Source organism: Pimephales promelas, chromosome 10 (assembly GCF_988280905.1).
Source record: "Pimephales promelas chromosome 10, fPimPro1.hap1.1, whole genome shotgun sequence".
Classification (NCBI taxonomy): Eukaryota; Metazoa; Chordata; class Actinopteri; order Cypriniformes; family Leuciscidae; genus Pimephales; species Pimephales promelas.
The window spans coordinates 3,921,549-3,934,838 of record NC_142778.1 but is presented as its reverse complement, the minus strand read 5'-3'; the positions used below and the strand labels follow the sequence as shown (position 1 = coordinate 3,934,838).

Here is a 13,290-nt window from a genome sequence, read left to right as displayed (position 1 = left end):
AACGTGTAAGCAGGAAAAAAAAACGCATGGATTCCGATTTTCTCAGATCGGATACAGGCCTCATTCATATGTGGTAATAAATCGGATATGAATCAGATACGTGCAGTTGCGTGTGCCATATAAGCAGACAAATCGGATATTCCTCAGTAAATGCGAGTCATGCGTCATTAAAAACTGCGCGAATATAGGCGCGAGCCGCGCGATGGAAGAAAGGATACACACAGTGGAGCAATGCGGAGGTTTCATGTCTTTTGAGTGTTTGGGTGAAGAGTGCAGGCAAAAATGCACGATTGTTACAGAAATAAATTTGTTTTTGAAGACATTTCACGAAATATGAGGCATCGTTTTAAGTGCTCATGGCCAGAGGCTCTCCTCTTTTTTTTTTCTCCGCTGTACGAGACCAATTTTTTGATGACTTATTGAAATATTGTGGAAAGAAAACACTGGATAATTTTATTCGCATCGGCATCCATTGAATTTCGTGCTGTTTTGCTTAATTTCCTGGTTAAGAACCATCAGAACGTCTGCATATAGTTTCAGCAGTGTATAGTGTGAATACAAAAAATCGGATATAGGTCTTTTTTAAAAGATGATGTAAGCAGGTCGTCAAAAAAAATCGGATATAGTCAGAAAATCGGATTTGGGCATCAAGACCTGCAGTGTAATTGTGGTCTGACACATTTTAGATTGCAACAATGCGTGAAACTGAACATGCATAGAGTATGATTTGGGCCTTGGAGTGATTTAAGCATCACAATAGTTTTGTGCGTCACCTCTTCTGATGCAGGGTTACGGGCGGCCAGTAAAGTCTTCCCCATCTCGATACACTGTAGGACACTCTTGTTGCGGGCCTCCACCTCACTCTTGAGGCTCTGGTGATAGTTCATCAGGACCTCCACGGATGACACATCCCTGCAAGCACCAGAGAGCCCATATCCCATTAAAGCTCTGAGGAAAGAGCTGACAGTGAGAGGAGAGAGAGTTACTCCGGCCAGAATACATGAAAGAAACAGCAACAGAAGGCCATTTTGACACGATGAAAAGAGTCCATGACGGCTCCTGAAGTATTCCAGTATTATAGGCTCTTTATTAAGACTTTATAAGCACAATAGCTGTGTTCCAAAACCTAGTGAGCTGTCTACCAAGACAGCATTTAACAGCAAAAGCTGTTTTAGTAGGAAGAAACATTATGCTGACTTCTAAGATAAAGTCTTTTGGCAAAACACCTTCTAAAGCAACAACGCATGCGCCCTTTGCAGAGAAGGCCAACCTAGAAAGCATTACAACAAACTCAGTGGTTGTAATGGTGGATGAGTCAAGAAAAATGTTATTAAATATAAATATTATTCATTAAATACTGAAAAGTATCAATAAAAAGTTGACTAACTATTGTGCATCATGTGTTTAGCTTAGCAAGTTGCAACGTCAGACTCTATTGAAATAAATTTATAATTTAAGTGCTTCGTGCATTTTGCATGAAAAGAGCCACTTGAAAAGCATTTCAAATTCTTTTTGGTAAGGTTGTCGCCTAAGAAGGTAGTTGCCTATGTAGGCAGTAAGAAAATTTCCAGAAGCTTTCCATGGGAAGTTAAGTTGGAAACTTACGGGAATTAATTGGAAATTTAAGGGTAATTTATACTATTTCTATAATAAATATAACTGTATCTTATACATACATTTTACTTAAAGGAGTAGTTCACTTTAAAAAAAACTTTAGCTGATTATTTACTCACTCCCATGTCATCCAAGATGTCCACGTCTTTCTTTCTTCAGTCGAAAAGAAATTAAGGTTTTTGATGAAAACATTCCAGGATTTTCTCCATATAATGGACTTCAATGGGAACCAAACGCTTCAAGGTTCAAATGAGAGTCAAATGGCTTTAAACTACACCAAAGGGCTTTAAACGACGATGAATAAGGGTCTTATCTAGGACCCTTCGAGTCATGACTCGAAAAAAGATTGGTAGTTTTGATGAACGAGTTCGAACAGGAGAGTCACGAACGCTCATCACACAACAGAGCAAGGCGAGCATTTGTGCTTAAAAAACGTAAACTTTTTTATTTATTTTTTAAATGACTGATCGTTTCGCTTGATAAGATCATCGTCATCGTCTGGTGTCGTTTAAAGCTCTTTGAAGCTGGACTGAACTCTCATTTGGACCTTGAACCGTTTGGTTCCCATTGAAGTCCATTATATGGAGAAAAATGCTGGAATGTTTTCATTAAAAACCTTAATTTCTTTTCGACTGAAGAAAGAAAGACATGGACATCTTGGATGACACGGGGATGAGTAAATTATCAGCAAAAGTTTTTCTAAAGTGAACTACTCCTTTAACATAAATAAAACATTTTATTTGTTTGTCATAAGCAGACATGCATGCAAACTAACACAAATGACTGATTTATTTGTGAGTAGAACTTTAATCGATTATTTCACTGAACAACAGAAATGCATGAATGTTGAATAAAATAAGCATGTTTGCAAATGTCCACAGTCTTTCCTTCTACACTGGCAGAGCTGAAATGTATCCACACATCAGATGGCACACGTGGCATTGTTCTGTAGAATAAGATTAGAAAAAAAAAACACTAATGCAATGCCATGCACAGACATATAAATAGTCAACTAAACTATTAAAATATTTTGGAATGGTAAAAATATGTGACAGTTGATGCTGGACAAACGAATAGAAATAGGCTAGATGAATAGATGAACAATCAGTACGCTAAATCAAACTATGGTTCGAGGTCAGATATGTTGACCCTAGTAATATCATCAAAACTTACATGACTGGATGTAGTCCTTGGGCTCAAATGCAGTTGTGTGGCTTCAGTCCTGCTGTGGTGTGCAGGATTCTAGAAATTATCTGTGCATGTGATGGAGGAATGCACAGTGCATGCAGGGGGTGTGGCCTCAAAATTGCATTAAATCTGGTTGCTTTAACCACGATAATGCTGCAAGATATCAACTACATTTCATTTCCCTGTTATAGGCAATTTTGCAAATTTCCATTTTATTCCCATTGGTTCCTGTAAATTCCCATGGAAAGTTTTTTTTGAAATTTTGCAACCCTAGTAAGGCAGCAGACAGCAAAGCAGCTCACTAAATTTTGTAACAGATCTATCAGAAATCCTTTACAGAACTCTTGATAGATACTATTACACTTAATATGTGTAAATACTCTTGTGGTTCATGCACTTACCAACTTATCACTTATTTGTGCTCGTGGTATGAAACCTATAGTACCCTCCAGCGGCCACAGAGGCTGCTCTCCAGCTGACCTGACGCAAACCTTCATGCATTATAACGTTAAAGCACCTTAATGATTTCCTATAAGCAGAGAGCAGGTGTCCCAGCATGTGTCTTACCTTGGTTTCTCCCCAGTTCCTATCTGACAGATGATGCTCTCCATCCACATCAGCTGATCGCGCACCATCCCAAAGAAACGCAACTTGTCTGTTGCTGTGGTGATCTGCATTCGGCAGTCCTCACAGGATATGAGCAGCTCTTTCCATGCCTGCATCACTTCGTGTTCCTGCATGGCGATGGCTTCTGCTTTCTCGCCGGCGTAAACTGTTCGGAGCTGGGCTGCACTCTCCTGTAACTGTCTTACCTGAGGAAAACAACCTGTTTTTAATAAAAATGTTGCCACTCTATTAAACTAATTGTGGAGATCTATCCACAAACTTTACTTATAACTCTTTAATTTGTTTTCCTTGGATTATTAGGGTGTGTTTCATTAGTTCACCTGTGCAACCAGTAGCTGAATATCATGTTCAAAAGTCTGCATGAGTCTCTGTAGAGTGCTGGTATTGGAAGTGCCTCCTTGACATGCGCGAACCTCAGGTAACCTCCGCTGCTTATCCTCAATCTGTGCGAACACCTGAAACACACACACACACACTCGTGTTATTCCACACATGCAGCACATATACCTGCTCTTATTTATAGTGTACACACAGAAAACACACTAACACACACAAACAGAGCTTGGTCTCCCTAACACCTGCAGTGGAAGGACAAACAAACCTCAGCATTATCCCTCAAATATCACTATAATAAATTAAACACTATACACACAACATCCCAGGACATCAAGGAGAACTAGGACTGTTATTCAACCACATGCTTGCTCCTGCAAAACTTGGCACCACACTATGTTTCCATCCGTCTACTACTATGCAAATTTTGGGTTACCTCATAAAAAGATGCTGTCATTAAAATGGTTGGGTCACACGACTGCATTCTCAAACTTAAAGGAGAACTCAGGCGCAAAATGAACCTTTGGTCTAATAAAACATTGGTACCTAGTCGACCGTTCTCTGAGATTTGTTTTCATGATAATCGAATGTAAAGAGTTTTATCTCTAAAAACTGTTAAGTGTATAACGCTAGCATATGGGGGCATTTACTAAGTAAAAAGAAATCGCTAGTTTATACCACTAACAAGGCTCAAAATAGCCCCACACTAACACAGTAACATAATGAGGGTCCATACATACATGCAAAACGAAGCATTGAGAACTTTGTAAGTGTACAGAAAGTTTAATAAGAAGATACTTTATAAAGATAGTTCACTTCGTATATACAGACAGGAGCCATCTTAGAAAATAGTCTCGATAAGTCGATCCCCGAACGCCGTTCATACAGTTCAGAAGTTCGCTGAACTTCATACAGTTCAGCTCACTCAGTACTTCGTTCGTGGTTTGACTTGTCGTGACAGTTTTCCAAAGATGGCTCCTGTCTGTATACAGGAAGTGAACTGTCTTTATAATATATCGTCATATATATTATGATGTCCTTTGCAAACATCACTCATTTCAGATGCTTTAATTAATCAGATGGTCTGCATTTCCTATTTCTACATACCTCCCGAGAGTCAGAGAAGAACTTGTGTAACTGGTGTGAAGCAGCGAGCATCTGTCCCCGCGTCTCCATCAGCTCCAGCAGATCTGCCCAGGCCTCGTTCACCCCATCCTTCCATTCAGCGATGGTGGCTGCATCCGCGTGGCCGTAATCTATGAGCTCATCAACCATCTGGTTTACAGCTGTGACCCTCTCGTGCCCCAGGCTCCCTGTCTCCGCTGCAAACTCTGTAAATTTCTCCTGCAGAATCTGAGGATCAGGAGAAGTGTCATCATGACAGGACAGAAGTGTTAAAGTTCCACTGAAGTGCCAAACGCACAGCATTATTCAATGTGTCGACGTAATTTCCACAGAAACAGAAGACACGGCGGGATATATCGAACAGCTGATTACTGAAGTGATAATCTCCTACATATCACTTTAAAATATAGCATTGTGCGTAGAAGTCCAATACGTTTTATGGTCGTGCATGTGATCAGCTCTCTGCTATCTTATCTCTGGACCGGAGAAGACAGCAGTGAGAAGGATCGCGTGACACTAACGTGAAATCAGACTTCATTCGCCCCAATAGAAAGCATATTTACACCGTCTGAATCGTCCCCTATCCCCTATATAGTGCACTATGTGCCATTCACCGTGTAGAAAATAGTCAATTTTAGCCACAGCTTTAGCTTCTGTTTAAAATAAAGGAGGCGGGATGCTTCAGATTCTAGAGAGCATTTGATTGGACAGAAAATCTGAAGTGCAGAGTGATGTCATCAGAATCTTTGATCCTTATTGCCGGAAGTGAGAGACCAAGTTTTGAATGCTTATATCTTCTAAATGTTAATTTTGTCATTGTTTTGGAGCACACTAGCTTATACGTAGATAACAGTAAGGCTAACATAGCCAAAGAAAAGTACAATTTTAATTTCATGGGGACTTTCAGAAACAGAAGAGCTACAGTTGATCTGATAAATACAAACAGTGTAAAGGCCTGCGTTATTCGTCAACGTTTTTCAACGCGTTTTTTTGTGTTCACACCCAAGCGATTTTCGCTAACGATGAGCAGAGTGAACATGCAAATTCATTCCCTGACATTAGATGGCGCCAATTTGCTCTGCAATTCCACTTTTCTCAAGATGTTTGTAGTCGCTGTCGCGTTTGTCATATAGTTCTTTATGTTCTTGCACCAACGAGAACAGCAGCTCTACATTCATCTTGCCTCGCGTCTTCCTCGTCTTATTTTTTCCTGGCTGTGTAGACGGCGACGCTACTTGGCGTATATCTTCTTCGCCGTTACATATGTGTGCTCAGCAAAACCGTTTTGTGTTTGAGCGCCCCCAAGTTGTGTTTTACTGTAACTTCAGAAGCTCCAAACACGTGAGCAAAAGCACCAATCGAATTGGTTGGATAGTTTTTGACGTATCGCATCAAACTGAAAAAACAAACCCGAGGCGTTTTTTTTAAAAAGACGCTTTTACGCGTCGGTGTGCACACTCACATTGGCACCATTTGTTTAGTCACAATGCGTTAAACGTTGGCGAATAACACACGCGAAATTCGTCTCGGTGTGAACAGGCCTTAAAACTGACCGTGACGTGCTCAAAGTCCTGTCCGAGTTCAGTGGAGCTGGCGATGACCTCCCTCTCTGCTATCCACTGCTCAAGTTCATCCACCTCCCTGTTGAGCTGAAAGAGCCAGTACTGCTGCTCCAGACGAGACTTCCTCTCCTCCACCAGGTCCTTCAGAGACACGTACAGCCTGTCGATCTGAGACTGACGCTTACTGATCTGCTCACTGTGGCACAAGCACACACACACATACTTGGATTTCATTCAAAGGAAAAAAAAAAATCAGTGAAATCTGTTACTCTCGAAAGCTTTTATCACTGGAATAGAAATGTTTGATGGTAATGACATTACTTAAAAGTGAAAAGAGTGTTGTGTGTTTGTATGTTTGAGTTGGTCTGTCACAGTTTTCTTTACAATGGCAGTAAAGAGATCTGTGCTGCTCTTTGACTATACGGCGATCGCTGAACATTTACCAGTCCGGATGTCCGAGCTCCAGGAGCTGTCGACACTGCTGAGACAGCAGTCCGATGGTCTCAGCGTAGTCCTCGATGGTCTGCTCCAGCGCCAGCTGTTTCTTCAGCAACTGCAGAGTGCTGGCTTCATCCTTAACAAAGAGAGGACACAGCTCAGATACACTCATCCTGCTCCACTGTCATCATCTATAACATCACAGCAGACCAGAACACTATAATCTACTGCAGGTGTCCTTGCCAGAAACTAAAGCTTCCTGAAAAACTGCTGTCTAGTGTCTACACGGGTCTCAACAATGAGGACGTTTCTTTCTAATCACCCATTTGGACGAGTAGTTAAACTGGTGTACTTATCCTGCCAACATTTTCACTGGTCAAACAACTATATATATATTTATCAAACGATTAAAATATTTAAATCACGATTAATCGCATTAATGTCATTGTTAACTTGTGATTAATCCCAATTAATTGCACATTTTTATCTATTCTAAATGTCGCTTGATTTCTTTTTGTCGCATTACTTTTTTTTCTCATTTTAATGCTCTTGTCAACATCTCTTTTTATTGAAAACAACATTGGCATATACTGTGTTCAATTTCACACTAACATTCACACTTGGAGCAAATAATCTCTCAATGTAACACTGTCCATCAATAAAAGGGTGAAAGAAATACTGACGAGGTCCTGATATTGACGAGGGGGCGGAGAATTCGCATCAGCTGTGTGTGTGTGTGCTTGGCCATCATCAAGTGGTGTTTCAGACTGGATGTGCTGCGATGAGGATTGCTCAGTTCACAACGACAAAACACACAGGTCACTTTGGTCTTGTCAATGAGACAATTTGGCAACTTTTTAGTAAAGTAAAGTTTTCATTCATAATATTATTGGCATCCATGTCGGCGTCTCGCGCTCATCGTCCACTCAAAACGTAACGTTAACCAACTATTTGGCCGGCTCGCAACAAGTGTGTGCGGCGTGCCTGTTTTGTTTCCGTTTTGTTTTTCTTGCGCTTTAGTCGTCGAAGCAACAAAACGTCCTCACGTGGCGCAAGCCATTGAAATAAGCGCTGCGCATGCCGCGTCCTTTGTGCAAAAGCATGTGAAAAACAACAAAGTTTGCAAGGCCAAATAGGCCATTAATCGCGCAATACAAAAATTTACTCCATTAAAATGGGTTTGCGTTAACGCCATTAATGACGCGTTTAACTGACAGCCCTATATATATATATATATATATATATATATATATATATATACGTATATATATATATGATTATAATTCATTATTTTGCAACACTTTTAAAAACTCTCTTGTTAATAAACCTGACATTATATATTATGAATACTGTATATTTAAAATGCAATATTAATTAATTATTATAATTATTTCTTTTAACTTTGTTTTCAACACACACACACACAAGTTTATATACATTGCACATTGTCCTATATAACATGAATATCGTTGGCTCTGTGATGAATTGCTATTTTCAAGTCGCTTTGGATAAAAGCATTTGATACATGTAAAATGTAATGTAACATTTCTATAAGAAATATGTTTATACTGTATATACCATATATGATAACACATATAACCTAGTATTAATATAATACATGTATAAATGTAAAGAAAAAAAATTAATGAAACATTATTTATGTATTTGATGTGATTTAATTTGAACAATATTTGATCTTTTTAAAGCAACACCAAGTAACTTTTCCTCTATGGTCACCCTACAGGTTGGAAGTGGAATTGTCCATTTCCGCTGTCGTAAATAATTTAGCCTAGCGCAGCCGACTGTCGCACACACGCTCACTGTTCATCCGGCGCCGGCTTTGCAATCAACAATGTCCAAAGACAAGGTAGGTCACATGATTTCATGAAATTATGATGTATTGCGACATAAGAAACAAAGAAAAACAAAATAATTACTATTGTAACGCTTGACGTAAAGTAAGTCAAATTTGTAGTTTTCTTATGTCTCATTAGAACTACAGAAACGCAACCCGATCTGACAATCTTACACAGCGTGGTTATAACAGATATAGGACCGCAAAGTGAATCCAGAAGTGTCTTTCACCCTGTTACAACTTGATGAACCACTGAAACGATTTTGGAAACATTATTTTAAGGTAAAAAACAAAAAAACAAACGCATTCTCATCCTAGGGTGTCATATGGTGACGCTTTTGAAATTTCATCTAAATCCAACGCACATGGCACCCTTTAGCGTCAATATAACACGCACAGAGCTTTGTTTGGTTATGGGTAGGTTTAGTTCTGGGGTAGGGTTAGGGTTAGACCACTAGGAGGCGCCTTCTGGCCCATATATATCTGCGTCTCATATTGACGCTAAAGGGTGCCATGTGTGTAGGAGGTAGACGAAATGTCAAAAGCGTCAGTATATGACGCCTTAGGATGAGAACGGGCTGAAAAAAATCTTACTTATTGTTGCTTTAAGAGTTACAGAAACATCATCCTTGTATGGCTGTCTGGAGTTTCCCACCCCCACATGACCTCTCTGCTCTCCTCTCCTACCTTTCCCGTCTCCTCGTTCATCATGTGCAGTTCCTGCTCGCTGAGCCAGGCTTCCACTTCTCCGACATCAAAGTAGTACTGCTGCGCCTGGTACATGGCATCCAGCACGAGCTGCCGGCGCTCCGTCTCGACCCACAGCACCTCCCACAGGTGATGGAGCTGCTCCATGCCGTCTCTGATGCTGTCTGCCTCTGGACTGCGGATGGACGCGATCACGCTTGCTCGCTCCAGGACATCCTCCACGCGCGCACGGTGACCATGAAGCTCTTTCTGCAGACTCTGACAGGAGATGACCAGGAGAAACAGATTCAGTATAAAACACATCTCTAGATTTTTCAGTTGAGTACTCAGAGGAAAAAATAACATGGGATGTTGATGTCCCTAACTGGAGTTTTAACTCTTTCCTCATCAACATAAAAAAAAAAATGCACCAGCATTTTTGATTATTTTCACATAAGTTTCATGGCACTCAAAAAATTTTGTTGTATGAACATGTAATATACGCAAATATACGCTTTTTTTCAGCTTTTTGCCTAAAATATGGAACCTTTTTTTGCATATCAGTGAAAACCTGGAAAGTTCATGGGGAAATAGATGTCCTCATGGATTTCCTAACCAACAGGATTTCATTGGTCAACCTGTTTCACTAGAAAGATTATGCTGATTGACTAAAGGCTGGAATATACTACACATCGGAACAGATTTGAAAACATACACTTGCCGACTTCGTAAATGGTTCAGAGAAAAACTATGCATCATAACACTAAACGACAGAGGATAACGCACTACCAGACTTTCAGACAGAGTTTACATCTTGCAATTCTGACTTTATTTCTCAGAATTGCCTGATATAAAGTCAGAATTGCCTGATATAAAGTCAGAATTGCCTGATATAAAGTCAGAATTGAAAGTCAGAATTGCCTGATATAAAGTCAGAATTGATTGATATAAAGTCAGAATTGATTGATATAAAGTCAGAATTGCGATATATAGTCAGAATTGATTGATATAGTCAGAATTGCGTGATATAAAGTCAGAATTGATTGATATAAAGTCAGAATTGCGTGATATAGTCAGAATTGATTGATATAAATTCAGAATTGCGAGATAAAAAGTCAGAATTGCGAGATATAAAGTCAGAATTGCGTGATATAAAGTCAGAATTGCGAGATATAAAGTCAGAATTGCGAGATATAAAGTCAGAATTGCGTGATATAAAGTCACAATTGCGTGTTGTAAAGTCAGAATTGTGTGTTACAAAGTCAAAAATGCATGATAGGAAGTCGAAAATGGGTTTTGTAAAGTCAGAATTGTGAGATATAAACTATTCTGAGGGGGAAAAAGTTAGTCTTTTTTCCCCTTAGAATAGGCCAGATAACTCACAGTTGCGAGTTTATATCTCACAATTATGAGAAAAGATGTCCCAATTTAGAGATATAAACTTGCAATTGTGAGAAAAAAAGTCAGAATTGTGAGATAAAAAGTCGCAATTGCGACTTTATTTCTCAGAATTGCGACTTTATCCCTAAAACCATATTCTGGACAAATGTGTGCAAAATAGTTTTGATTTATTTTTAAAAAAATACTTCCCTTGATCTGAGCTGTACAAGACTTGGCTACTTTTCCTAAGTTTGCCTCCTGAACACATACTATTTGTTTTGACTCAATTCTATAATGTTAAGTGGGTGAAAAAAAACCTCCTTAATCTTGTATTTGGGTCAAAAATTGGCACCCATAGAAATGAATGGGAAAAACTGTAATTTAGAGCAGTCTAAAATAAGCCAAAATAAGACACCAGGTGACAGCAAAGTCACTTCATCTTTAGGTTTTAGCTCTAAGAACTTAGTGGAATGATATTTTAATGTAGTTAAAAAAATAAAACATAAAAATAAGCATAATTTGCACAGAAAATATGGTACTTTTTGAAGTGAAAAAATTCAAAAATACCCCCCAAAAAAAAAAAAAACACCATAAATGGATAGACAAAACATTATCAAAGACAGTGATATAACATTTATAATAAATAAAAATTAGGATCACGGTTTGAGGGCTACATCCCGCAATTGTGAGATAAAAAGTTGCATTTATGGAAACAAGCTTCCATAATTTTCAGTGAAAACTGCAGACTGGCCCTGACTTTTGATAACTATTGTTGAGTCCAGACTGAAAATTGGGGCAACAGTCTGGCCAAAAGTTATGTAGTGTTTTCTAGCCTCAAGTCAACCAGCTCGACCAGCACCAGACTAGCCCAAACCAGCATCATCTCAGCTGTTCTCAGTAAGATTTTCAGGTTGTCTTACTTGATTCTTCTTCATGAGTTGCTGTACAGCTTGTAAACTTGTCCCATGTTCCTGAGAAGTGGCCATTGGAAGATGCTCTTGTATCCACAACTGTGGACAAACACGTACACAATGTGTTGCGAGGCACATTGAAAATACCAAAATATATTTAAGCTAATGGTTGCAACGAGGTTGTTAAACTCACAATTTCATCCTCAAGGTCACGGCCAACTTGGTGCACTTCTTTAGAGGCCAGCAGGATACGACGTCTCTCTTTCAGAGGCTCAATCAGGCGAACAATTCGAGTTTCCACACCCACTTGTTTCTCGGACACCTTTTCCATCACCTCCCCCTGTTGAGGGATGGAAGCCGCATGGACCTGCAGCTCTCCAACCTCTTTATACCACTCCTCCATATGACTCTCCATCGTCTGAAAGCAAGAGAGTGGTGGAAGAGGAGTGAACATGATGAAAAGGCAACGGTGGAGGTGTAGAACAGGTGAGAGAGTCAGGAGAACATAGTGGACATCCAAGAGAGCGGGACAAAGAAATACACAGTTCAGCAGCACAGTTATGACAATATAGATAGTGGGAAACAGGAGAGGGAGAACACCAGAAAGACTAGAGGAGACAGGAAGTGAGTTATGACATCATCATAAACCTTTCAAACTTCAAAAGAAAACGTGTTGGCTTATTAAGGTATAATATTGAAGATATCTTCAGCTCATATACTACCATTGAAAGGTTTGGGTTCATTATGTTTTGTTATGTTATGTTTTGTTTATGTATTAAATTGATCAAACGTCACATAAAAGACATTCATAATGTATCAAAAGATTTCTATTTTGTGTACCTTATAACATTCTTTTTTTATCTAAGTATTCACAAAAATAATACACAGCACAACTGTTTTCAACTTAATATTAATAAGAGCACCAAATTATCATGTGAAACTGAAGACTGGAGTAATGATGGTGAAAATTCAGCTTTACTATAGCGGAAATGAAGAATATTTAAAAATATATAAAAATGAGGGCTGTCAAGCGATTAATCGCGATTAATCGCATCCAAAATAAAAGTTTGTGTTTACATAATATATGTGGGTGCACTGTGTATAATTATTTTATAAATTTAAATACGCACACATGCTTGTATATATTTAAGGAATATTTTCATGTAAATACTGTATATAAATATTTTATATATAAATAATATTTTTTTTGTAGCCCTCAAACCGTATTCACTTTATATCCCTTAATCGTGTAATTGTGGACAAATGTGGGCACAGACGACTCAGGTGTGATCCTAATTTTTATTCATTATAAATGTTATATCACTGTCTTCGATAAAGTTTTGTCTATCCATTTATGGTGGTTTTTTTTATTTTGAGGGTAATTTTGAATTTATTTACTTCAAAAAGTACCATATTTTCTATGTAAATGATGCTTATTTTTATGCTTTATTTTTTTAAAATATCATTCCAATAAGTTCTTAGAGCTAAAACCTAAAGATGTAGTGACTTTGCTGTCACCTGGTGTTTTATTTTGGCTTATTTTAGAATGCTCTAAATTACAGTTTTTCCC

General features: G+C 38.7%; 1 protein-coding gene across 7 annotated transcripts in view; it reads right to left on the bottom strand.

Annotated features, from left to right (window-relative positions):
- Positions 1-13,290, bottom strand: part of sptbn4b (spectrin, beta, non-erythrocytic 4b) — a 94,816-nt gene that overhangs the window by 11,527 nt on the left and 69,999 nt on the right. For 4 of the 7 annotated variants that reach the window (XR_016169829.1, XM_089135291.1, XM_089135292.1 and 1 more), the window contains exons 21-29: positions 11,914-12,138; positions 11,730-11,819; positions 9,430-9,708; positions 6,893-7,023; positions 6,441-6,645; positions 4,870-5,115; positions 3,750-3,884; positions 3,370-3,614; positions 774-960 (exon numbers count right to left, since the gene is read on the bottom strand). Coding sequence is in view for 6 of the 7 variants with exons in the window: in XM_089135291.1 (XP_088991417.1) it covers positions 774-960; positions 3,370-3,614; positions 3,750-3,884; positions 4,870-5,115; positions 6,441-6,645; positions 6,893-7,023; positions 9,430-9,708; positions 11,730-11,819; positions 11,914-12,138 (1,743 nt within the window). In the remaining variant the exon portion in view is untranslated. The remainder of the gene's footprint in view (positions 1-773; positions 961-3,369; positions 3,615-3,749; positions 3,885-4,869; positions 5,116-6,440; positions 6,646-6,892; positions 7,024-9,429; positions 9,709-11,729; positions 11,820-11,913; positions 12,139-13,290) is intronic. The other 3 variants (XM_089135293.1, XM_039647541.2, XM_039647544.2) reach the window with 1 other exon arrangement.